Source organism: Arachis ipaensis, chromosome B2 (assembly GCF_059453495.1).
Source record: "Arachis ipaensis isolate K30076 ecotype BB chromosome B2, ASM5945349v1, whole genome shotgun sequence".
In the NCBI taxonomy this organism is placed as follows: domain Eukaryota; kingdom Viridiplantae; phylum Streptophyta; class Magnoliopsida; order Fabales; family Fabaceae; genus Arachis; species Arachis ipaensis.
The window spans coordinates 15,921,734-15,949,015 of NC_142437.1; the positions used below are offsets into that span (position 1 = coordinate 15,921,734).

Genomic DNA, 27,282 nt, shown 5'->3' on the forward strand with positions numbered 1-27,282 from the left:
CAATGGGTGTATCTGAATCATATCTATGGGTGTATCTTACTGTTATCAATAGGTGTATCTGAATCATATATATGGGTGTATCTTACTGATATCTTTGGGTGTATCTGACTCATATATATAGGTGTATCTTACTGATGTCTTTGGGTGTATTTTTCATTTCAGAGAAAATGGCAGCAAGAAACCAAACAAAAGACCTTAAGTGTGCCACACATCTCCTAAGTGATAAATTCAAAAACATGACTGAGGAGAAGAAGGCGATTGTGAGGGATCTAGGATTCGGTGGGTTGATGCACATCCCACCACTAAGGGTGCATCACCAACTGTTAAGGGAGCTGGCAAACAACTTCAAACTTGGGGAGAACAGACTGGAAATAGGATATGGTTCTTTCAAAATAACCCCAAGAAAGATAGGTCACGCGCTTGGCATCAATGCAACAGGTAACTAGCTCAAAATTATAGGTGTATATTAAGTTGATGCTTGGGTGTATTTAAGGTTGATGCTTGGGTGTATTTGAACCGACTTTGATACTTTGTTGTTTTCCTTTTTGTAGAAAATCTGTTTCCTCAGAAAGTCGAGTATAAGAAACTTTCTGACAATGACAAAATAATTTTTAGAAGATTCCAGGGTAAGACCCTCAAAAGTCTTACCGATGAGATGATGGATATCGGCGTTGGTAACGAAGAGGAACGCCTAATGTTCAAGAGGATTTTCATCCTCTATATACAGATGGCGTTCCTTTTGCCAACGACAATAAACAAAATATCGCATGTGCACCTGGCCCCAATTTTTGAGATGGACGGCATCTCGGAGCGAAACTGGGGGGCCATGTTTTGACCTTCATCGTCAAGGGCATCACAGACTACAAGGAGAAAAAGAAGAAGGTAATTGATGGCTGCCTCTTTGCCCTGATGATAATATACTTTCATCTTTCAGAAAACAAAGGCAAGAAGAGGGTTGAAAGACCACCAAAACCATGGATTGCCAACTGGAGTAAGGAGCAGTTGGTCGAAAGAATGAATGCAGAAACAGAGGAAATTATGTTGGGTGTATATTTATTTATCTGAATGCTGCTAAATAAATTATCTGATGTTTCAGGAGATTGTAAACATGGCGCAAACAAGAGAGAAAATGAAAAAAATAAAGAAAACAGAAAAAAAAAACAAGAAATCAAGAAAACAAAAAAAAGGAAGGCAAGTTCAACATTGTCTTCGGAGGAAGAAACAACTACTGACAATGACAGTTCTACCTCTGAGTCTGAGACTCAAGAAGACTCAGAGGATTCAGCAAGAAAACACCCCAGCAAAAAGGGAAAAAAGTAAGTACCATACTTGGGTGTAATTTCTTTTTCGAGTTGAGTGTATTTTGTGGAACCATTTGGGTGTATTTTGTTGATCAAGTTAGGTGTATGTAGTTTATTAAGCTGGGTGTATTTCGTTTGCTGCGTTGGGTGTATATTGTCCATTCAGTTGGGTGTATCTTGTGCATTCATTTGGGTGTATTTTTTATCTTTAGTATGTTCTAAATAATGATTGTTTGCCTTACAGAATGGACTCCAGAAAAAGAAAGAAGAGTCAAGAGGAGTCAGATTCTGATTCAGAATCTGAATCTGAATCAAGTGATGAGTAATATTCTGAAATTATTACTCCTTTCTTTTGGCTTCATTATAAATATTTCATGTATTAACTGAAGTGTCTCTTATTAACTTATAGAAGCGAAAAATCATCACCGGCGGAGAAGGAAAAGAAAAAGAAAATGACAAAAACAACACCAAAAAAGTAAGCACTTCTTTGGATAAATATTCTGTGATAAAATTACTTTTTTTATTTCTGATTCATACTTTTTTTTCCACTCAGAACACAATCAAAAAAGAAAAAAGTTGTTGTTGAGCATTCATCCCCTGAAGAAGATCAATACTTTGATGGGTACAGTACCTCGTTAGCTATATTACCGTCTATCATCGTAATTATTTTTGTTAACATCTTCTTTTATGAATGTAGTGAGAGATATGAAATATCAAGTGAAGAACTAGATGAATTGCTAAGGGGAAACGTTGAAAAATCTGCTGCAGAGGGGTATGTCTTGTTGGGGTGTCTATTTCAGATTTTGGTGTGTTTTCTTTGCTAATAATTGTTTCTTGTTTCGCAAGGAGAACCAAGCTGACCTGCGATCGACAGAAGGTCGCTATGTCTCCTCTGAAACGTAAGAAGCTTTATTTAATAAAGTCTTGTTATCATGATTTGGGTGTATTTTGTGGAACCATTTGGGTGTATTTTGTTGATCAAGTTGGGTGTATGTTGTTTATTAAGTTGAGATATTTCGTTTGTTGTGTTGGGTGTATATTGTCCATTCGATTGGTTATATCTTGTGCATTCATTTGGGTGTATTTTATACCTGTATCTTATTTTGTCTGAATAACATGAAATCTGTTTAGAATACCGGCTGTGAACTTGGGAAGTGATGATCCTTCCTCTCAAGGACGCACAGAACAGAGTAGTGTAAACCAGCCGTCAGAGAGCATGTAATTTCTCTTTCAGATAACCGTTACTTTTGTTCTTCTATTAACTTCTACTTCTAATTCTATATATATTTTTTTAGAAAAAAAAGTCCTTTATTATTTTATTCAAGAAAAAAAAGGCAGGAAAAAAAAGCAAAAAATGCAAGTATGTAAGTTCTCAAAAAACAAAGCTTGTCTTCTTTTTGAATTGTTCGGGTGTATTTTTTGACTTTCTTTGGGTGTATTTTAGGTTGAGTCCGGCTGATTCGAATATGATGGTTGTGAGGGAACAGACACCGTCGGATGCGCTTGCAATGTGAGTTTTCCAAGAAGATTTCAACCTTATAACCTTATTATTTTCAAAGGCGTTGTTAACCTTTCATTTTTCTTCTTGTTTAGAGTCCCGATTCAAGTTTTTGTGCCGGCGTCCCAAACAACCACTGTGCCGGAACTTCAAGAAACACCTGAGACAGATTTTGAACCAACCCCTCTGCTACAGATTGAAGGAACTACAGAAACGTAAGAAATAGTATTGGGTGTATATTTGTTTAGAGTTTGGGTGTATATTTGCTAACAGTTTGGGTGTATATTGTTCCTGATTAGTTTTTTTTTACGCCATGATTAATTTTGTGTAACTGTGCAGCACTCCTGAACCCCCCCAACAACTTCAAGAAACCACACCCACGCTTCCCCCAGCTCCATCTAAAATGTAAGTTCATCAGACTAAAATCAATCTTTGCTTATGATCCGTATATTCTTACTCTTATAATACGTTATACATGATGACGCAGTCATCCAGCCGCAGAAGACGTTGCTGCCCTGATGATGATGGCACGGACAGCATCCTATGTTCCTAAAACAGATCCAGTGCCATCATTCAGCCTTGGCTTGACTGATTCAAGCCAGGAGGGAGCGTCAACGCAGGAGACAGAAAGGGCAAAATCTCCAGAAGCTGCAAATTTGCTAAAACAATTAGACGATTTGGTACAAAAAATAGCAAGCAGTGCGGCGAAAGAAAAAAAAGTAAAAGTCCACAAATTCAAAGGGAGACTGGGGGAGAAAGTTCTGGGAAGTTTGAAACTCCTGAGGGAATAAATCAGATTATGGATGATATGAAAGAAAAGTGCTACATCTGGGGGACATGACTGAAGACTTACGCAGATGGCAGTACTGACGAGTATGACCACATCTGCACTCTGATGGCGCAAGATAATTACATTTTATTTAGAATGCACCTTGCATCCCTCCAGGCAGAAAGTTATATAGAATCTGAGGTAATATTAGAATAACATTAATGTTTTACACCAAAGTTTACTGCAATGTTTATTAACGTAAATTGATTTTGGCATATATTTCTAGATTGTATCTGCCATGTGCCACATCCTAAACCGGAAAAATGATAAAAGGTTTCAAGAACAAGTTTACTGTCTGCCCCCCAATATTGTGGTAAGTTGTGTAGTCATTTGGGTGTATTTAAAGTATTTACTTGGGTGTATTTTCAGTATTTCATTTTTTGTTTCGCAATTGTTGCAGAGCATGGCCCTTTCGAAGCACCCAAAGGGGGAATTCATATCACCGAAAACCAATAAAGAATTCAGGGTGGAAGGCTACCCGAGTTTTATTCCCTTCATAGATGCAAAAAAAATAACTTCTCATCCATATGTAAGTTTTCATTTGCTAAATTTGTTAGTACCGTTCTTTACTTATATGCTAAATAAAATAACACACTGTTGAAATGTGGCAACCCTTCAGATTTTTGCACCTGTTTGCTACTCGGGCCATCGGTGGTTATGGGTGATTGATACAACAAAGCGGAGATGTCGTATACTTGACCCGCTACACAAGAAAGCTCCAAGCGATGAGAGAAAGCAGCTTAATAAATTCACTGTAAGTTGCCTCTGTATTCTTTACTTTAATAGATAGGTCTATTTCAGTTCAATATAAGGTGTATATATATTTTGCTTTGGGTGTAATTATGTTCTCTTTTGGGTGTAATTTCTTTGTCGGGTTAGGTGTATTTTGTGTGTATGTTGTTTATCAATTTGGGTGTATTTCGTTAGTTGTGTTGGGTGTATATTGTCCATTCAGTTGGTTGTATCTTGTGCATTCATTCGGGTGTATTACTGATTTGTTTTGGTATTTAAGGGATATGTATTTTCAAGATTGAGAGCATATGCTGGCGGGGAACCTCTGCAGAAAGACGAGAAGGAGAAGAAAATTAAAGCATCATATGTTAAAATATCAGGCCAAAAATCAAGGTATAAATTTGTGACTCTGAACATTAAACTTTCCTAAATGAGATTTGTAATTTATTTTCTTCGTTTTCAGCTATGACTGCGGTATCTACGTTATGAAGTGGCTTGAGTTAATTGAGCCGGAAAACATTAAAAAGGGGAAGTATGAATGGGATAATTGGAAACAGGTAACTGTCTTTAGAACTATATAACTCTGTATTACTTTACTGAATTAATATTGCTGTTTAAACAGAATATACTTTTTAATTGTAGGAGGAGGTGGACCACTATAGAGTGGAGTATGCTTCGCGGATACTATTCAGTGAGATGAATAAAGAGAGAGATCAGGCAATTAGAGAGAGTAATGCTATAAGGCTGTCGAAGCCATCCTCTGTATTATTGAGTCCGTTTTGTCAGATAAATTCTGCTGATATAGAAACTGCGTAATCCAACTGCTGGGTAGTTTGTAAATTGAACAAATGCTGTAAATATTTGCCATTTATCAACAACTTCTATTCCATGTATATTTTTTTTCATAATTAAACTATCTGTACTGTTAAACTGTCTGTGCTGTATTCAAAAGCTGTATTACAGGTGGTAAAATATGAAGGAAAAAATCAAGGCATATATAAACGCAAATTATAAACTTTTACACCTAATGCAAGTGTAATAATACACCCAAGATTGCATAAAATATACACCCAAACTGTCTGTGCTGTTAAACTGTCTGTGCTGTCTTCAAAATGTATGAATTACAGGTACTAAAATATGAAGAAAAACATCAAATCAAATATACACCCATAACCTGCGAATTTTTACACCCAAATAAAGTTGAACATACACCCTGAAATCTATCCCCCCTGATGCTTTGAGACTAAAACCCTGAACCCTAAACACTTAAAACCTAAACCCTTACCCCTAACCTGTAAACCCTAAAACACAAATATTATATATATGTATCTATATGTAAATTGTGAATTAACAAAAATACACCCAAAAGCACAGTGCTTCTACACCCATATTCTGAAAAACTATACACTCAAAGAGTTATCCCCTGCTGCTGGTACCCTGAACTGATAATTCATAACATGTCCTTGATATTGGCTGGAATTTGAATGCACCACTGATGCAGCATCAAACAGGTTTATCTGAATATAACACTCACATATTAGCTAAACTATTAACGAGAAAAATAAACTCAATCGCCACAAATTTAAAGAACATTACTTTTACCTCGCTTAAAACTTTCGTCTTCTTCTTCTTTGTGGCATTTGCGATCTGTTTGTCCAACTTTGAACCTAGCCTATTTTTTGGACGTCCTCTTGTTCGAATCCTTGGCGGGCTTTGAAGCTCGTTAACGGATTCCAAGTTGGCGTCTTCGTGGGATAAAGAAGATGTCCCCTTCCTTTTGGCTTTTAAAGATTCCATCTCAGCCATGACATTATCGTACGCACGGTGCAGAATTGTAGTCAGCTCCTCCGATTCGGATGCAAATTCACAAATATTTTGCGAACAAAAAACCAATTGGTCGAACCTCTTGCTTCTTGGCTCCATCAGTGGCTCGTCGTGGCTGCTCTTGATGTGTGTGTGTCGCCTCTTTACCTTCTTGCTCCATCGTTCCAGTATATATCTAGGTGACACTTGGCTTACTTGTTCAAAGCTTAACACGCTTAGTGCATGACAACACAGTATCCCTCTCGACTCGAATAATAAGCATTGGCATTTTACCTCGGCTGCAACTGAGTCGTAAGTAACCACAAACTTCTTGAATATTGAGCTGGAAACTTGTTCTCCGACTTCGTATACTGAATAGCCTAGAGCGGAATTCGTTAATCTGGTGATGCAATTCGCCTTTCCTCTAAATTGCGCTTGGACTTCCCTAAACTTTTGATGAGTGTACGCATCTTGAAACTGAGCTTCAATGGAAGATTTGGTTGCACACGGTATGACCGTATGAAAATCTGCAGCATCTGATTCTCTCTCTGCTTGCTCCCTGCTTCCGAGGCAATTATCGTATTGTTTGACGAACTGAATAAGCGAGCTGTTCCGGGTGATATACTTGTTAAAAAATGAATGCATGCTCTCGCTCCTTTTTGTGCTTCTCATCCCTGCCCAGAAGTGGTGATCCAGATAGATAGGAACCCATATGTGACGGTCTTCGTACAGATCTGCAGAATACACCCAAACACAGACTATAAATACACCCGAGAGAACATGCAATTTACACCTCTGCTGCAGATTTTAAAAAGACATTACCTGAAAGCCACTTGTTGTCCGCAAGACCAAAATTCAGCAGAAAATCATTCCAATTCCTATCGAATGAGTCTTTGTTATGAGAGTTCCAAACAACTTGGCTCATTTCTTGTTCAATATCGGCATGTCCCTTGTACCTGTTTAATTTGCTTGGAATCTTCTTCTTGATGTGCCAAATACACCAACGGTAAATTGTTGTTGGCATACAGGCCTCTAAAGCCCTTTTCATTGATGCGCACTGATCGGTGAGAAACCCTTTCGAAGCGTTTCCTCCCATGCAACGAAGCCAGCATTGAAATAACCATTTGAATGATTCAATTTCTTCGTTCTTCATCAAAGAGCATCCGAGAAGTGTTGACTGACCGTGGCGATTCACCCCGACAAAAGAACCACAGACCAAATTATACCTGAAACAAATTACCATAGTGCAGAATGCAAAATCATTAAATACACCCCAACAGATTCTTTGTATACACCCAAAGAAACAGCCAATATACACCTCTGCTGCGAATTCGTAAAAATACATTAATTTAGCATCATAAACAGGGGCAGTTTGTTACCTGTTTGTATTGTAGGTGGTGTCGAATGAAATGACGTCTCCGAAATACTCAAAGGCAGCTCTGCTTCTTGCATCGGCCCAAAAAGCCAGCTTAATAGATTGATCCTCCTCGAGTTCGAGCTCAAAAAAGAAATTCTGATTCTTCTCTTTCATTCTTAACAAATATTTCCCGAATTCCTTTGCATCTTCTTGTTTGGAAACATTCCGCACTTCCCTGGTAATGTAATTCTTCACGTCCTTTTCGATAAAATTTAACTCGCGGTGACCCCCGGCAGCCGCAACAAATGATTGGTAGGTTTTGCTTGGTCTGATACCGGCCTCCTCGTTATTCTCTATTGTACGACGAATGTACATGCTTAGTTCCCTGTGCTGTTTGAGCATCTCTGCTTTACTTGGACAGCAGAGGTGTGAATGATCCAGCACAACCTTTGAAATGATCCAAGCACCGACATCCTTCAATGTGTGTATATAAATTCTTGCAGGACAATTTAGACCGGCTGTTGGATTGGTCTTCTCAGTCGGAGATATTTTAGATTTCCATTTTCCCTCTCTGCTACATGTAATCAGTTGATTCTTAATCTCGTTTCCCTTCCTATTTGTGCACCGAACTCTTGTAGAGAAACCTGCAGCCTTGGCGTAGTTCCTGTAAAATTTTCCAGCATCTTCAAGGATGGTAAAGGTCATTCCAACCTTCGGAACAAGCTCGTCATCAACAACCGAGAGAGGCTGCACATTACACCATGTCAAAAACTGTAAATACACCCATAGATATGATTCAAATACACACATAGATATGATTCAAATACACCCAATCATGTCTAATATGATATACACATGCTGTAAAGCCATAAACTGTAAATACACATGCTGCAGAATACACCATGTCAAAAACTAAAAACACACCCAATCATGTCTGATATAATACACCTGAACAACAACAACTCAATTAAAATAACAAAAAACCAGTAAAGTGTAAATACACTCACACTTCTAGCAAAAATACACCCAAAAAAGACTTGATCTACACCCGAGCGTCTGCTATAAATTCCAGATAATTAATCAAAACTAATACATTGAATCGACAGATTCATGTTAACGTGTTAGTTTCACAGTCGATGTTCAACAATTTTTTAACTACACAATGCTATACAAATTACTGCATGAAAATTCATACTAATCCTATGTAAATCAAACCTCAGGAACTTCGTTAGATTCAAATTCATAATCCACTTCGCCTGGATTCAGCTGACAATCTGAGGTTGAATGATCCATTATCTTCAAAACGAGTTCAAACTTTGATTTCAGAAAACAACAAATCAAAATAGAAAATGAAGCTCGAGTTGCACAAAGAGAGGAAAGTAACGTAAACGAAGAACATACCAGTGAGAAAAGGAGAGGAAAAGAACGATGGAGAAGAAGGAGGGAAGACGCGCGAGAAGAAGAACAAGCAAATCTCCAAATAACGAAAACGAAGAAGGAAACAAATCTTTTAAATTTGGTAGTTAGATATACGCGGGATCTTATATAGCGCGTGTATACAACGTATGTGTAGCAGCGCGTTTTTTTGTTTTATTGCTTAATGAACTTGTAAAGCATACAAGCCCTAATGGCTTGTATGCAGAGCTTTTCTGTATTATTTATGTAGACAATATTTTTATCTTTTTATTTTTAGATATTATGTAAAAATCCTCTATTAAATAATTAAACAAATAAATAAAATTTACTGTCTTAATTGCTATCATGGCAAATAATAAATTAAATATATTTTTTATTTTATTCAAAATTTAGGTAGTAAAAAATATATTACCATTGAAGGTAAGATATATTTATGAATTTATTAGTAATGAATATCTAAAAGAAATAATTTAAGTGATGAATTTTATTATTTTCGATGTGTGTATCTTTTATAATAAATACTATTTTGATACCAGTATTTCCTTAGCAATTATACACAGATTTTTTTTTCTTTTGTTAATTAAAAATAATTTAAATATGTGATAAATTAATAATAAATATATTTTTATACAAATTTTAAAAATATTTAATATACAAATAATATTTTTTTCATGTATTTATATTTTAATTAATATAATTATTTTATTTATTTATTAAAATAGGAACCTCGTTTAAAATAATGATACTCAATTTATTAAATTCAAACGTCACTTAGTTAGAATTTATTGTTTGTTTGATTAGAATATAAATCATTTTGATTAAAATTTAAATTTTTTTGGATTATATAACAATAACTGTGTAACAATATTTATTTAAACAAATAAATATAATGACTTTTATATTTAAGTAAAATTTATTAATATAGACTAAAAAATAAAAAGATTATTTTAATTTTTATAAGCATAGAATACGCACTATACAATAAATTTTTATATATGTAAATTTTTTTAAATTAAAAATAATAACTATTAATATCAATAGATAAATATTAATAAATTTTTATAATAGAACAATACGCCGGGTTTTACACTAGTTGTTGATAAAGGATAACACAGTTTATAAGTATAACTGTAAACAACAGTGTTGGAAGTTAGAAGATAGAGCTTGAGCTTTCAAGTCTTGAAGAGAAGTGAAGTGAAGTGATGATTTTGTATGGTGCGTGTTCGTATAATCTTGTTCCAACACGTGTCACTCTAACAGAGAACATGATACCAAGTTTTGCACAAATGGTGTCTTCTTCTTCTTCTTCTCTGCTAGTTCCACTATCCAAATTCAGCTGCTTCTGTTGTTCTTCCGCCGAAACTTCAACCATTTCCCTTCCAAAGTGGGAACCTTTTCTCAAGAAAAAGGTTGTCATGAGAGTCGGTTATGTTGGCACTGACTATAGAGGTCAGTTCCTTTATCTTTTTTCTTATTTTCTCCAATTTTTTTTTTTAATAATTCTTTATTGAGGTTAATGTTATTTATTTAACAGGTTTGCAAATGCAACGAGATCAGCATGACTTATCAAGTAAGACCCCCTTTTGATTCTTCCTCCTCACAGTAGAAAACAATCATTGATTATGTGATTATTATTCTTAAAATGCATACATTTCTTTAAGGATAAATTAATTAAATTTGTATGCTTTTGTTCCTAATGTTCATTATCTTCAAAAGTATTTCTAACATTTAACTTCCTGAATTTTGTTTCTTAGATTTTCGATTCTGTCAAAATTAGCTCTGATATTAACTCCATCTAAACTGTTAGGGACAAAATTGAAAACGTATAGGGGAACATTGACTCAAATAGAAAATGTTAGGGACGAAATTGAATAAACCAAAAATGTTATAACAAAATTGCATGAAATAAAACGTTAGGGTATCTTTGAAGAAAATAGCAAACATTAGGTGAAAAAACCATACTTTACCCTCCACTAAGTTCCCAAGTATGGAGTATAAAATGAAAATGTAATCTTGTGAAAAATCAAAACTCAAACTAAAATTGGAAAAAAGGAAAGTAGAAGATGGTTACTTGATAAAAAAAAATTGTAAAATCACATAGGTTTGAATGAGAAGTGCAATTTTTCCTTTCTATAATGGATGAAAATAAAAATTAATGATCCCTAATGTTACATATTTGAATGAGATTTGATATTTTATTGACTAATATTATCTGGTCTTAAAACTCAGATGAAATTACCCTGTTTTCAATGCTAACTCCAACTACTTGCATACACTAAAAACCAGTCTGGCCTCTATGAATGAGTTTCTTGCTAAGAAAATTCGAACACGATGTAGCGATCGAGAAAGAACTCGAAACTGCTATCTTCAAGGCCGGTGGCATCCAAGATAGTAATTTCGGAGACTTGGACAAAGTTAAATGGAGCCGAAGTAGCAGAACTGATAAAGGAGTAACCAACCTTCTTGTTACTTATAGTTGTACCTTTTCGCTTCACTATATGACTTGGTTGTTGTTACTTCATTTTTATGTATAGGTTCATTCTTTAGCAACAATGATATCCTTTAAGATGGAAATTCCGGATAGTGCATGGAAAGAAGACAATGATGGAATCTCCCTTGCGAACTGCATTAACTCTTACCTTCCTCCTACAATCCGAGTTTTCAGCATATTGCCTTCTAAAAAGTAGGATTATTAGTATCTTATTGATTATGCAGTGTTCAATTTCTAAGTGTTCTGCATACTACAATAATAACTGAATTATTAAAAGGACTTTGAAACTTATGATGCAGCAAAGTAAAGAAAGAAATTAACAAATTGTGTTCATTTTAACCAGTGGCTACGATTTATATGGACTAGATGGCTATGATTTTTAAAGTGATTCAAACTATGAAAGTGTGCTGATATTTTTTAGAGGAATGTTATATACACCATTCTTTATCAATGAACTTTTTCACTGTTATCTCTAACGTTGAAGTTTTGGCTTGTTTAAGGAGATTTGACCCCAGAAGAGAGTGCAATCTGCGGAAATATTCTTACCTCCTCCCTGCTGATATTATAGGGATCCAGAGCCATTTCAGTCAGGATGAAATTGATTCCCATATTTCGGAGTTCAATAGTATACTTAATGTTTTTGAGGTATAGCTTAATTCATCTTTATTGTACTTTTTTCGGCATGAAATTCATCTGTGTTGTAAACTTGTAATATTGATATTATTTGTTTCAGGGAGAACATCCTTTCCATAATTATACTGTACGGTCTAAGTACAGGAAAACTTACCATAAAAGGCGAGCCGATGGAAAAGGCAGCGCGTCGAACAGAACAAGATTGTCTAGTTTGGAATCTGAGAGTGAGGAAAGTGATGTTGATGATATTCTGAGTGGTAACACAACTAGTTTAAGCGACAAGGAACAGAGACACAAGTCTTCGGAGTCTACTGAATCTAGCGGTTCGAGTGATCAACACTCACTCATAGGCGTTCATGCACGATGGTTATATGAACCTGACGAGACAGATAGATTAAGCGGTTCTCATTTCAGAAAGATTTTCCGTTGCTCTTGTGGGAAGTTGGAAACATCACTTGGATATAATTACGTAGAGCTCGATATATGGGGGGAGTCCTTCATGCTTCATCAAGTAAGTTGTTAATTCTGTTTTACTGGTAATAACTTTTGCACTTTATGAAAATTCGGACTAAATTCCCATAGTGGTCCCTCATATTTATGATTTTTATCATTTTAGTCCTTTAGATTCAAAATTCACTGTACTGGTCATCGAGATTCAATTCTAGGCACCACATTGGTTCCTAAACGCTTTCTAACATTGAATCAACGAATAAAATGCTGAATTAGCTCTGATTTGCCACGTTAGACACATGGCTAAATAGCGTCTTTTCGTTTTAGCCCTTAAATAAAGCAAAATAAGGTCATTTTGGAGAATGAAAGGAGATATAATAATTTGCACATCATATAAACGCTTCTTCTTTTTCTTGTTTTTGCCTTGTTTAAATGCCAAAACGAAACAACGTTGTTTAGCCATATGTCCAGCGTGGCAAGTTAGAACCAATTCAACACTTAGTTCGCTAATTCAGTGAAAGGGTACAGGGACTAATATGGTGCCCAAAACTGAATCTCGAAGATCAGTATAGATAATTTTGAATTTGAGAAACTAAAATGGTGAAAGTTGTGAATCTGAGAGACCACTTTGAGGAGAAAATTCGTTATTGATATTCAATCTTTGTACGAAAATGATAGCTGAGATATGAACACATGTTATATCAAACAGTTCAGTCAAATATGTTAAATTATCTAACAGTTCTTAACTATCATCTTCGCTGTCTGAATGGATTGCAGATACGCAAAATGGTTGGGACTGCTGTGGCAGTTAAGCGCAATTTAATCCCAAGAGACATCCTTTCTTTGTCACTCGTCAAGTTTTCGCGAATCGTCCTCCCCCTTGCCCCGCCAGAAGTTTTGATCTTGAAGGGAAATGCTTTCAGCATGAGAGCAAGTGCCGGGAGTTTAACAAGGCCTGAGATGGTGTCTATCGTCGAATCAGAACAAATTCTGAAAGCAGTGGACGAGTTCTACGTGTCTGTTATGTTGCCTCAAGTTTCCAAGTTCCTAGATTCGTCAAAGCCTCCATGGAAGCTTTGGGTTGAGAAATTGGACAAGTATACAAGCATTCCAGAAGCTCAATTGGATGAAGTTAGAAAGGCTTGGAGAACTTGGAAAGAAAACTTTAGAATAAAACTAGCATCAGATTCGGATCCGGATCAATAGGACATATATTCAACTTCGGTATGATTTTAATCTTGACATTCATACCACGATTTATCCGACATTTGTTACCTACTTCGCTGGTTTTCTAGTGGTTCCTTGATCGTGGCATCATTGGATGTTCATGTCATTTGCGTCTCATCTAATTGGTTTAATGGATGTTGTTGCAGGTAAAGCTGTCTAGGGAAGCTTTTGAATTAATAACTCACTCCAAATTGAGGCTGAGTGAGTTTGCATGATTGCATCACACATTACTTAGATAAATATTTATCCGACCATGCTAGGTCTATATTAAATTAGTTATCAAAATTAGTATAAAATATATATTAGAATATAAATAATATTAAAAATAAATTAAATAATATATGTATCTATATATAAATACATTAATAATTGATTTTGGTGTACAAATAATATTTTTGATATTTATTTTATACCTTTTTTGGTGTATTAGAATCCAAATTAATAGTAAAAAAATGTTTCACAGTTTTAATTTGTTTCAAAGAAAAATAAAATTTTGATATTTGATTTTATTTTAGCACTTTTTAATTTTAATATTGGCTTCTCAACAGTATTTTTTTCAACCTTATTGAAGTTTGGCGGGTTTCATCATGATATGTAGTTCACAAATTTAACCTTTAGATTTGTTAATTTTAATTTTAAAATTTTTTAAATATACAAATTTAATTCCCAGATTTATTATTTTTATTTTAAATTTTTAAATATTTAAATCTAATCCTTAAATTTGTTATTTTGGTATTTAAATTTTTTTAAATGTCTTCATCGGACTTTTTAATTTGGTTTACGGTAAAATAAAAAAAGAATAAAACTCTACAACCAAATAAAATACTTAACAAGTCCAATCAAGTTGTTATAACTGTTTTTCACATCTCGCGCTTCTTTTTCTCCTCTTCCTCCTCCTTCACGTTCTTCCTTCTTCTTTGTGTTCCTCCTCCTTCTCCCATTGATGTTGCAATTTCTTCTTCTCTTCCTCCTCTTTTTCTCTTATTTTTCTCTTTCGTTATCGTCGTCGTCACCACCACCACATTACCACCTCCATCTCCTCCTTCTTTTCTTCCTCCTCTCTTCTTTCTTTTCTCATTTAAATTTTTTTCATCTTCTCATTTCTTTTCTTCCTCCTCCTCCATCATCATTATTATCGTTATCGTTATTGTTATTGTCATCACCGTCGTCTTCTTCTTATATGTATAATAATTCAAATCCATAATGCACCTGTTCGGTAAGTCGGTTACCGGTCGGTTCGGGTGAAGATCCTGGGAGATGGTAGGGGCTCGTCGGGTCGTGGACTGCCGGTCAGAGATGTGCGAGGTCCCGAGTACTTCGTGTAAAAAAGGGGGGTGCCACCTGCAAAGACACTCCGACGCTCTTATCAGTAAATGTGCAGGCGGAAAGGGTGATGTGGTATATGACGTACCTCGGGGGAAGAGCCAATCTTCCCCTTATATATTGTCAGAGGTGGGCCCTGTAAAGGCAGGCCCACTATTCAAGAGGCGCTCCCTTTACAGCTGTGGGTGAGCTGTTACAGACGCGTGTCCGGGTCGGCGATGGAGCGCCCTATCCCTGACTGTCCGGGTCGGGTGAAGCTCGGGTCGGCCCAAGCCAGCAGAGGGTTTGGGCCAGGCCGTAACAGTGCCCCCACGCGCCAGTGGTAGCCGTGAGGACTATTGGTGGCGCGTTCTCTCTTTCTTCATATGTCGTCGCCATATCGGCCGCCCGTAGGGGGGACATGCCCCCCTGCGCGCGTGTCTTTTGGTTACTGAGGTAACCGTTCAGCGCTTCGTTCTCCGTGCTGAGCATTGAATGCTCATAATGGGTTGGGAATCCCCGTACGCAAAGACTATTTTGCCCCCAGTCTTTCGCGCTCCCTGGAGGGTGGTTTTAAATGGTTTGTTTTCGCTTTATCTCTCTTTTTTACACTCCTGCTTCTTCTATCTTCTTGCTATCTCTTCCTCCCTCTTTCGAAGATCTCAGAGCATTGGTGTGATATCCTCACGCATCTTCCCTTCATCTTTCTTAGTTTCTCGCAACAAATTCAGGTAATCCTTGGGCTTCTCTCTTTTTTGCCTTGTTGTTGAATGTCTATTGCTTGCATTCGCTTTTGTGTTTCCTGCTGTCTCGTTTGGTTTTTGTTGCTAGATGACTTTCCAGTGCTTAGGTAAATGGTTTAAGGGAGGGGTACCATTCCGGGGTAGGTTTTTAGGTAGCTTGCTTGATAAGTATAGCTTTTTCCATGCTTAATTTTAACTGTCCAGTAGGATGAACATAGTTTCTGGGCGTTTTCCGGGCTCCCGATCTCATAGTCTAATGGAGTGGTACCCCGCTGTAGGTATGCCTCGCGTTGTTGCTCGGACTTCTACTTCTGCCACAAATTACGACCCTTACGCCTGGGTGACCTCGGACATAAAGGACTCGCCTAACCAGATGGACCTGGAAGAGCTTACGGAGTTCCGGCAAGCCGGGTACTTATGTGGGGGATGGACGCGAAAACCAACTACGAGACATTCGTTCCTGCCCCCGACGAGCGGTTGTATGAGATCAACCTCCGTTCTCCCCGGGTTGCCGACTGGATCTGGTTTTACAAGGCCATGTTCACCCAGGTCGGCGTTCGCCTACCCTTCTCTGACTTTCAGATGTCTCTCCTTGGTGGGATATCCGTGTCGCCGTCGCAGCTCCATCTGAACAGCTGGGCTTCTATCCGCTGTTTCGAGATGGTCTGTGAATATCTCGAGCTGCCGGCGTCAGTGGATGTCTTCCTCTTTCTCATCAACCTCACCAACCCCTCCAAACAAGGGAAGGCGAGAAAAGGGTTCCTTTCTTTCCGATCTGCCCAAGGTCGGAGAATATTTGGTCTGTTCGAGGACTCTTACCATGGGTTCAAGGACAAATTCTTTAAAGTTCGCCCTGCTAAAGGTCGCCATCCCTTTTGGTTATCGTTAGAGGGGGAGCGCCTCATCCCAACTTATTGGAGTTTTGGGGCGGGGTCTAATTCTTTTATCAAGGTGACGTACAAAGGGATGTCCCCTGTAGATAAGAAAATAGCTGATGTGTTGTTTGCCCTCTTTGGGAAGAACCCCGTGAACCCCCATCTTCTCATGGGTGAACGGGAGGCCGCCAGGAGCTATATCCGTGAGTCGTTTTATTCTGTGCTCGTACTGTTTATCATTGCTTGTTTTTCTTGATCTGACGACTGATGTGTTTATCTGTTTGCTGCAGTGGAGATGTCTGCCTCAGTAACGGGGCTTGAAAATTTGATGAAGACCTTCTTCGAGGACAGTGATGAGGAGAGGGCCGAAGAGAAAGATGCCGGGAAGTCGGAGGGGCCTTCCGGGGAGAAGGAGAATCAGGCTGTGCCCTCTCCCCAGGATACCGGCATGTCGGACAAGAACCCAGAAGGGGCGCAGGCTTCCCCCCTTCCCGAGGTTGTCGTTGGCGGGCATTCGTCCTCTACCCATCAGGAAGATGATGATGTGGAACTCATCCATACCTCTAAGAGGTGGAGGGCGTCTGCGAGCTCGGAAGGGACTCTCACCATTATGGAAGAAATTTTGATGCTACAAAGTTTATTGACTCGCAGCTGATCCCTGGGACGGAGGAGCATTTTCATGGAACCGACCTGGCTGGACAGGCGAGATGGATGTACCGGACTTTGCTCCGGGGGGCCGTGATAGCTCAAAAGGCTGAGTTCGAGTTGTCGGGAATGCAGGCTCTCCGGAGGAAGCTCGAATCCTCTGTCAAGGCAAACAATGATTTCAAGGTGCAAGTCGAGCTGCTCCAGAGCCAATTGTCCAAGATGGGGGAGAAGCTCAGGGCTTCTGAGGAAAAGACGACATCTGCCGAGGAGAAATTGAGGGCTTCCGACGAGGCGGTGGCCCGTTTAGCCGAGCGGGAGATGACCCTGGAGAGCCAGCTGAATGCCGCTCAGGGTCGGGTGGTGGTCTTGGAGCAGGAGCGTGACCAAGCCGTTTCGTCAGTTGAAGCCGCCAAAGCCGAGGTCGAGGAGCTCAGGAAGAAGCTGAAAGCAACCAAAGAGTAAGGGAGGAACGCGATCTCCATGACTGAGGACGCCCTGAAGGCCCAGGTGAAGATCGTGGCTCCCGATTTCGACACATCGGCTATTGGTGTCTTCAAGATGATCCAGGACGGAAAGATTGTCGATATGCCTAGGAAATGATCTCTTTTAACTTTGGCTTGGTGTGGATTTGTTGAACTTTTTGTTGTGACTTTGTGGCTGACTTTGTGACTTTTATGGCGAACTAGTCGCTTGGTCGACTTGTCGTTATTACCATTTATTTTGCTTGTCATTTTATTTTTGTTACTGTTTTTTCGAGGCGGGCTTATTGCTTGTGCCCGTTTTCCCGTCTGCGCTGGTAATTCGATTGGAACCGTTGCGGTTTTATTTATGAAGCCGTTTGATATGGCCGTGGTTCCGCTGGCCTCCCGGGGTGATCAGTCCCGGGTTGCCGTTTACGATTGCGACCTCGTGAGGTGCGCGTTGAAAGAAAATAAATGGAAGAGTTTGGACAAGTAAGAATTAGTCGTTATCTAGACAATGTTTATGAACACAAAAGGCATTTGATAAAAGCGAATAACTGGGAATTAACATTTGATCAAAGCAAAACTCTACCCGGCTCATCGGGTTGGTTGGTCGGTGGGCCCAAGCTATGAATAAAACCTCCTCAGGTTAACCGCGTTCCAGGTTCTCGGGATATCCCTGCCGTCGAGTCTTTCCAGCCTGTAGGCGCCTTTACCGAGCACCTCTTTGATCCTGTAGGGGCCTTCCCAATTCGCCGCCAGTTTTCCTTCTCCTGGGATCGGTAGACCGACGTCGTTGCGTCGTAGGACGAGGTCTCTTTCCCCAAAATCCCTTCTGAGGACTTTAGAGTTGTAGCGCAAAGCTATCCTTTGTTTCAATGCTGTCTCAGACAAGTGGGCCATCTCCCTGGTCTCTTCCACCAGGTCCTTTTCTACCGCTTCGTCTACCCCTGCGAGCAGTAGCCGTGGACTCGGCTCGCCGATTTCGACGGGTATCACCGCGTCGACCCCGTACGTTAGGCGAAAAGGGGTTTCTCCCGTAGCGCTTTGTTCGGTTGTTCGGTAGGACCAGATGACCGAAGCCAGCTCGTCGGCCCATGCACCTTTCTTGTTGTCTAAGCGCCTCTTGAGACCAAGCAGGATGACTTTGTTTGCGGACTCCACTTGTCCGTTTGTCTGGGGGTGTTCTACTGAGGAGAATTTCTATTTTATTCCTAGGCCGGTGAGGAACTCCGTGAACTTCTTGTCCGTGAATTGCGTCTCATTGTCCGAGATGACGACCTCCGGGATACCGAAACGGGTTATCACCTGTCTCCACATGAACTTCCTACAATTAGAGGAAGATATGCTGGCCAGTGGCTCAGCCTCTATCCATTTGGTGTAGTAGTCGATGGCCACTATAAGATATTTGACTTGTCCTGGGCCAACCGGGAAAGGTCCTAAAAGGTCAACTTCCCATTGGGCGAAAGGTCGTGTAGACGTCAGCAGGCTCAGCTCAGAAGCTGGGGCCTTGTGGAAGTTGGCGTTTTGTTGACACTTTACGCATTTTCTAACAAATTCCTTGGAGTCTTTCATCATCGATGGCCAGTAATATCCAGCTCGGATGAGCTTCCTCGCTAGGGCCTTGCCCCCGATGTGGTGGCCGCAGCATCCCTCGTGGACTTCTCTAAGTACATAGTCCGTCTGGTCGGGATGTAAGCACTTCAACAGGGGTTGGCTAAGCCCCCTTCTGAACAGTTGCCCTTGTATGATTGCGTATCTGGCTGCCTCCCTTCTCAGTGTTTTGGCCGCCTTCTCATCGTCAGGTAACTTGCCAAATTCCAGGAAGTCCGTGATGGGGTCCAGCCAGGAGGGGCTTGACTTCGTCAAATGGAGGGCGACGGTTGGTTCTTTTACCATGCCCTGGATGAGAGACCGGTTACCCGCTCCTGGCTTCGTGCTTGCTAGTTTGGACAGGAGGTCGGCCCGTGTGTTCCTTTCTCTTGGAACGTGTTGGACCGTGACCTCTTGAAACTCTCTTGTCAATTCTCTCACCTTTTCCAAATATTTTTGTAGAAGGGGGTCCCTGGCTTGATAGCTTCCGTTTACCTCTGAGGTGACGACTTGTGAGTCGCTGCATACCTCCAGCCTTGCTGCTCCGACCTCCCGAGCTAACGTTAGTCCACCTAAGAAGGCTTCGTATTCCGCTTGATTGTTCGACGCAGGGAACTCGACCTTGGTCGATTGCTCGTAAATGACCCCCGCCGGGCTTTCTAAAATGACCCCAGCTCCCCCGAACGTCTGGTTGGAGGCCCCGTCTACATGGAGCCTCCACCGTGTGCCCGCTTCCTTGGGGGGATCACCGGTCACCTCTACCAAGAAATCTGCCATTGCCTTTGCCTTAATCGCATGCCGGGGCTCGTACTGCAAGTCGTATTGGGAGAGCTCGATGGCCCAGGTCATCATCCTGCCGGCCAAATCAGGTTTTTGGAGTACTTGGCGAATTGCTTGATCCGTCCTCACGACTATACGGTGACCCTGGAAGTATTGCCTCAACCTTCGGGATGAGGTCAGGAGTGTCAACGCCAGTTTTTCCAGTTTGTTGTACCTCAATTCTGCTCCTTGTAGAGCCCTGCTTACGAAGTAAACTGGTTGCTGAGCTTTCCCTTCTTCTCTTACGAGCACTGCTGCAAGTGCTTCCTCTGTTACTGCTAGGTAGAGGTAGAGTGGCTCTCCGGCCTTGGGCTTTCCGAGCACCGGAGGCGTTGCTAGGATCTCCTTGAAGTGATTGAACGCTTCCTCACACGCTGGGGTCCATTCGAACGCTATCCCCTTTTTCATCAGATTGAAGAAGGGTAGGGCTTTTGCTGCCGATGCGCCTAGGAAGCAGGATAACGCCGTCAGTCTTCCTGCCAACCGTTGGACGTCTTTGATACAACCCGGGCTCCTCATCTGGAGGATCGCTTGGCATTTTTCAGGATTGGCCTCTACTCCTCTTTGGGTGATCATGAATCCCAGGAACTTCCCGGCCTCCATGGCGAAGGCGCATTTGAGCGGGTTGAGCCTCATGCCGTGTTGTCGGAGGGAGGCAAACACGCTCCCCAAGTCGCTCAAGAGATCGTCGGGCCGTGCGGTTTTCGCGAGGATGTCGTCTACGTAGACTTCTACTGTATTGCCTATGAGCTCATTGAATATCTTGTTCATCAGTCTCTGGTATGTGGCGCCAGCGTTTTTCAGACCAAATGGCATCACCTTGTAACAATAGATCCCTCCTGGCGTTATGAATGCCGTTTTGTCCTCGTCGGGTTGGTGCATCAGTATCTGATTGTACCCAGAGTAGGCATCCATGAAGCTCAGATACCGGTACCCCGCCGCTACGTCGACGAATGCGTCAATGTTGGGTAGGGGATAGCAGTCTTTTGGGCATGCCTTGTTGAGGTCTGAATAGTCTACACACATTCTCCACCTCCCACTGTGTTTTTTCACCAAAACCACATTCGACAGCCAAGTCGAGTAGTCCAGTTCCCGGATGAACCCTGCTTCGAGTAGGCTGGCCATCTGCCTGGCCACCTCCTCTGCCCTTTCCTGCGACATCTTCCTCCTCTTCTGGGCCACTGGCTTGGCCTCCGGCCTGACGGCCAGATGGTGTGACATGAGCTGGGGGTCTATTCCTGGCATGTCGGCTGGTGTCCAGGCGAAGAGGTCGGCATTGGCTCTGATCATCTCCATCAAAGATTCTTTTAATTCGTGGGGGAGGTTTCTATTTATGAATGTGAACTTCTCGTCCCCGTCACCGACCCTAAATTTTTCCAAGTCCCCTTCTGGCTCAGGTCTGGGCCTGTCATCTATCCTGGCGTCCAGGTCGGCAAGGAAAACCCCCGTTGCTTCTTTGGACTTTTTCCTGAGAGAGAGGCTGGCATGGTCGCAAGCAACTGCCGTTTCTAAGTCTCCTCTGATGGACCCTACGGATCCGTCATCAGTAACAAACTTCATTACGAGCAGCTTCGTAATGATCGCCGCCCCAAGGTCATTGATGGTTTTTCTCCCCAGGATGATATTGTAAGTTGTGGAGTCTCGTAAGACAACAAAATCGGCCATTATCGTCCTTCGCCTCTGTCCTTGTCCCAGGGAGGTCGGGAGTGAGATGATCCCATCTGGCTTGATGAAGTGGTCTCCCAGCCCTACCACGCCGTGCTGGTGGGTCGCCAGATCGGCGTCACGCAATCCCAAGGCATAAAAAACATTGCGAAACATGATGTTCGAGTCCGCTCCCGTGTCTACTAGGATCCGTTTGATGAGTCCGGTTCCCACTCTGGCCGTGATAACCATGGGGGGACTTTCCGGTACCTCGTCGAACCACTGGTCTTCGGGGCCAAAGGAGATGGATGGGAGTCCCCGGGAACTTATAGCGAATGAGGAGGAGATCGCCAGGACCTTGGCGTCTTTCTTCTGCGCCGATTTCGACCTCGGGGCGGAATTCCTCGCTGTTACTACGTTCACCACTGTGAGACCGTGGTCGTCCCCCTCTGGTTCTTGACGTCGTCTTGTCGCCCGGGGCCTGTCATCGCTGTCGTGATCTCGATTCTGTCTCCTTGGTTCCCTTATGAGATGGGAGAAGTCGGCAAGCTTTCCGTCCCTGATTGCTTGTTCCAGGGCGTCCTTCAGATCGAAGCAGTCTTGGGTCTTGTGCCCGTATCCCTTGTGATATTCGCAGTAAAGGCTCTTGTTTCCCCCCGTCCTGTCCTTCAGAGGTCGGGGTCTCGATAGTATCCCTTTCTCGGCTATCTGTTGGTAAACTTCCGTGATCGGAGCCGTGAGGAGGGTATAGTTGGTGAATTTCCCGACTTGGGAAAATGGCTTTGGCGCCTTGCTGGGACCGCCGTCTCTGGCGTGTTCCTTCTGTTTTTCTCCACCCTCGTAGTGTCGGGCTTGGTTGTAGGGGGGTTGCCGTTTATTGGCAGCCACGACCCTACTGACTTCTTCGTCGTTAATGTACTCCTTAGCCACGCACTGGATCTCCTGCATGGTCCATACCGGCCTCGTGGTAAGGTGCTTTCTGAAGTCTTCATTCAGGAGCCCATTCGTCAAGCACAAACTCGCCACCGAGTCCGTCAGCCCGTCAATTTCCAAGCATTCGTCGTTGAAACGATCTAGGTATTTCCTGGTCGGCTCCCCGGCTCTCTGGGTCACTCCCAGCAAATTGATCGGATGCTTGGCTTTGGCGATCCTGGTCGTGAACTGAGCCAGGAAGGCGTGGCTGATGTCGGAGAATTGGGTCACTGAGCCCTGCGGGAGGTTATTGAACTACCGTATTGTAGGTCCCGCTAGGGTGACCGGGAAAGCACGGCACCTTACCTCGTCTCCCACTCCTTCTAGGTTCATCCTGGCCTCAAAGGCCGTGAGGTGTTCCAGTGGGTCTTGCGTTCCATCGTACCTCATGTCCATTGGCTTGTCAAAGTGTTTTGGCAGCCGGACTTCGAGTATGGAACGGTGGAATGGGGTCGCTCCCATTATTACGGGTCCCCGTGTTCCCGTCGTTCTTCCCTCGTCGCTTTCCCGACGAGTGTCCTCGTTTCCGCGGTTCCTGGTACGCTGCCTCTCGCGTCTGGCGTAAATGACGGGGTCACGATGTCTTCTCGCGCGCCCTCTCCCCCCGGTGCTTTCGGATTCAGCTTGGGGGCTAGGCGTGCGCCTGGAGCGACTCTTGGAGCGAGAGCGGGAGTGACTCTGCTCTGGGGTGTGTTGGTCGCGTTCCCTATCTGCTAGCCGGCGCTCCAAGTCTTGCATCCTGTGGCGTAGCTCTTGCATTATTCTGGCGTGGTTGTCTCCGGTCCCCCCAAAGGGGCGTCTCTCATGTGATTGGGTTGCGTCCCTCGGGGGTGACCTTGGATGTTGTCGGGTTCCCGTCCCGGCGGCGTCGCCTCCGAGTACGGCCTCGCGGCCTGTCTCCTTTTCGACTAGCACGAAGTCCATGGACGAGTCCCCATAGACGGCGCCAATGTTCGGTAAATCGGTTACCGGTCGGTTCGGGTGAAGATCCTGGGAGATGGTAGGGGCTCGTCGGGTCGTAGACTGCCGGTCAGAGATGTGCGAGGTCCCGAGTACTTCGTGTAAAAAAGGGGGGGGTGCCACCTGCAAAGACACTCCGACGCTCTTGTCAGTAAATGTGCAGGCGGAAAGGGTGATGTGGTATATGACGTACCTCGGGGGAAGAGCCAATCTTCCCCTTATATATTGTCAGAGGTGGGCCCGCCTATTCAAGAGGCGCTCCATTCACAGCTGTGGGTGAGCTGTTACAGACGCGTGTCCGGGTCGGCGATGGAGCGCCCTATCCCTGACCGCCCGGGTCGGGTGAAGCTCGGGTCGGCCCAAGCCAGCAGAGGGTTTGGGCCAGGCCGTAACAGCACCAAAATTTCTTAATAATAACGACACACAAACAAATTCAGTTCAAAACAAGTTCAGACCAAAAGTGCACTTTATTTAAATCCAGATGATTTGGATCCTCTAAATTTTGAATTTCACTTTAAAGAGTAAAGTGTTATCTCTCACAATTTATTTCATAGGTGAGACCAAGAGAAAATATGAGAGAGAAACCATTCAAGGGTGAGAAATCACATTTTACCCTCTAAAGTGAAAATTCAAAATTTAGAAGATCCAAATTCAAATCCAGAATACACCGGAATTACTTAATGATGATGACACACAAGCAAACTCAGTTCAAAACAAGCACATACTAAGTGCACATTATTTAAATCCAGAATGTATCGAAATTACTTGATGATAACTCAAAACTCCTCTTCCTTCTTCTTCTTCTTCATTATCATCGTCTTCTTCTTTTCTTGTTCATCTTCTCCTTCTTGTTTTACCTTCTCATTATTCTTTTTGTTTTACTCTCTTAACAAAAATAAAAACAAGAAAAAATCAAACAAAGAAGAAGAAACACATAATGCTGCAAAATCACTAAAAAGAAGAGGAGGAAAAAATGTAGCAACAATAACAGCAATAAAAGAACGACAATGAAGAAAAACAAGCGAAGACGAATAGGAGGAGGAGGGAACATTTACGTTAGTAGGATAGTTAGAGCGTGTATTTTCGCTTTCACTAATAAAACTGATTTTTATTGAGTTTGGACTAACTTAATTGAATTTAGTTGTAAAAAAGTCTAAACTTGTAGCAAGATTGATAAAAAAAAATACACCAATACAAATCGAATCCAAAATTTGTGTATCTCAAAATTTAAAATTACGCATCTTCAAATTTGCATCAAAATTTTATAAGGGTTTAATTTTGATGTATTGACAGTGTAAAATGTTTTACACAGTCGTACAATTACATATATTCTTTTGAATGATTTTTTACGCGATAAATATAAAAGGTAGTTATTTTTATTGATATAGTATTACGTAATTGAATGCACATATAAAACTACTTTACATGCATCAAAATTAAATTTATTTCATCATCCAAAAAATTGAGGGTAAAATTTGTTATTAACAAATTAAAAAAAAAAAACTCCGTAATAAAAGAAACCACCCCTCCTAACTATAACAATACATAACCGTTAACACACATTACATCCATATCTAAAAGAATCAGCCTTATTTTAGACGTATACAAGAAAACATGATAAACTTTTTTTGAAGGGATATTAAAGCTGGGAATACGAGGATGGAAAAGTCATCCTAGCTTCAGGTTTCTGAGGCCAATATCGTTCACTAAATCCGGACACCTTTTTTTATTTATTTAAAAAAAAATGTTACAAATTATTTATATTTATAAATAAAATATTTATTTTAAAAAAAATCGTATTATTATATATATAGATTGGAAAAACGAGAGCCTACCCGTTAAAAATTTGTAATTTCGTCAGTATTTAATCTGGTGCGACAAAAAATTTTAAGTTTTTGTGTTAGTCAATATAATTTTACTAAATTTATAATTGACTCCTTATACTTTAAAGGTTTTTAATTAGATTTTTATACTAATTTTAAATTTTTAATCACATCATTATCGCTCTAAAAATGTTTAACTTAACAGGATATGTTAAGATATATTTGCTATTAGTGTGAGATGAATCAAAACGTTTTTGTAATATTTTCGGTTAAAAAGATCTAATTATATATTTAAAACTGATGTAAACTTAATTAAAAGCTTTTAAATTGTAAGAATTCAATTATAAATTTGATAAAATTATAAAAACTAACAAAATAATTAAGTGTCAAAAAATTATACTACAACCAATTAAACTAAAAGAAGGTTTTTAAGTGTCATAGGAATATTAATGTTTCAATAATTTCAATGACTTCAATAATTTTATATAACTAATATTAACAGTGCAACTAAAATTACTGAAATATCAATATTTTTAAAATATTTATTAAAAATTTTTTATACTAAAAATGGACAAGAGTAAAAGTTTGAATTTATATTCTTTATAATATTTAAATACATTTATAAATTAAGTTAGTCTATATATTTTTAATATTTTTTATTTTACTTGTTTATTTATTTATTAAAATTATCAAAATTTTTAACAATTTTAAAATTAAACTAAATTTCATAACAAACCAGAGTTAAGTACTTAATATTCATTAAACAATTAATGACAATCTACATAATAAGGCTAATTTTTTTCTACAAGAAAAAGATGTGTTTTTGTTGGAAATGAATTTTTTTTGTCTATATTCTGGTGGGTAGATACTGCATGTATGGCCTGCCCAACACACGATAAATGTGCCAAGTCACCACGCATGCAACGTAATGGACATGTGGCAACATCAGAAAAAACATGTTACATGCGTGTTGGCCACATGCAACATGCAAGGTATGTGTTGTACACAAGTTAATTGCCGATTTGTTGCGATTTCAACACGTAACTTGCGAGGTGGGTCTTTTGCTTATAAAAATCGAAGTTCGTTATCATTTTACTTCATTGCGAGATTTATGTTTTAGTGCATTGTTGGTGTGATGGAGGACAATGTAAATATAGTGATTTACCACAACAGTGTGATTATACGAAACACATATGAGGGGCTGAGTTTTGTGTGTGAGAATCTGTTTTGGTTTCTGGTTCCACGCATCATGACCACAACTAGAAATTTGCTTAATACAGACAGATTTGGTCTTTATTACAGACGGATTTTTGGTTAGCGACGGATTTCATCCCTCTGTAAAAGTCTCGTTGGAAATTATTTACCGACGAATTTTTTTTCGTCGGTAATTTACCGACAGATTTTTACCAGTTACTGACAGATTTTTCCTCGGTAAATTCTCCCCTCCATTTCCCTGAAATGTCAAACTTTCTGACGGATTTTTCGTCGGTAATTAGAGACAGATTTTCTGACAGATTTTTCGTCGGTAATTAGAGACAGATTTTCCGTCGGTAATTGGAGCCTTGAAAAATCATTCCAAACTCTGAATACAGACAGAAAATCCATCTGTAAATCTATTAGTAAGGTAAAAAATATAACTATTTTTAGATTTTTCCATTGCAAAATAAACCTATTTTCATACAAAATAAATATAAATTTAATAAAT

At 40.5% G+C, this 27,282-nt stretch overlaps 3 protein-coding genes across 4 annotated transcripts; all 3 read left to right on the forward strand.

The window, feature by feature from the left end:
- Window positions 1–1,546: 1,546 nt before the first annotated feature.
- On the forward strand, window positions 1,547–3,208 carry LOC148573123 (uncharacterized). The gene is made up of 10 exons (XM_088504471.1): window positions 1,547–1,623; window positions 1,711–1,776; window positions 1,855–1,923; window positions 1,999–2,077; window positions 2,151–2,200; window positions 2,433–2,519; window positions 2,597–2,665; window positions 2,746–2,811; window positions 2,895–3,014; window positions 3,139–3,208. The coding sequence occupies exons 1-10, from the start codon at window positions 1,547–1,549 to the stop codon at window positions 3,206–3,208; spliced, it is 753 nt and encodes a 250-aa protein (XP_088360597.1).
- Window positions 3,209–10,045: 6,837 nt separating this feature from the next.
- LOC107625078 (putative tRNA pseudouridine synthase) lies at window positions 10,046–14,022 on the forward strand. 2 transcript variants are annotated; one of them, XM_016327646.3, is made up of 8 exons: window positions 10,046–10,385; window positions 10,471–10,506; window positions 11,274–11,386; window positions 11,471–11,619; window positions 11,928–12,072; window positions 12,161–12,571; window positions 13,288–13,734; window positions 13,884–14,022. In XM_016327646.3, exons 1-7 carry the CDS (start codon window positions 10,139–10,141, stop codon window positions 13,714–13,716), a joined length of 1,530 nt encoding a protein of 509 aa, XP_016183132.1. In that variant the 5' UTR covers window positions 10,046–10,138; the 3' UTR covers window positions 13,717–13,734; window positions 13,884–14,022. The 2 variants fall into 2 exon arrangements, with proteins under 2 accessions (XP_016183132.1, XP_020971211.1); XM_021115552.2 differs by having other exon boundaries at window positions 10,096–10,385; window positions 11,223–11,386.
- A 503-nt stretch (window positions 14,023–14,525) lies between these two features.
- Window positions 14,526–18,166, forward strand: LOC148573124 (uncharacterized). The gene is made up of 2 exons (XM_088505443.1): window positions 14,526–16,860; window positions 16,948–18,166. Exons 1-2 carry the CDS (start codon window positions 16,200–16,202, stop codon window positions 17,310–17,312), a joined length of 1,026 nt encoding a protein of 341 aa, XP_088361569.1. The 5' UTR covers window positions 14,526–16,199; the 3' UTR covers window positions 17,313–18,166.
- The last annotated feature ends 9,116 nt before the right edge of the window (window positions 18,167–27,282 follow it).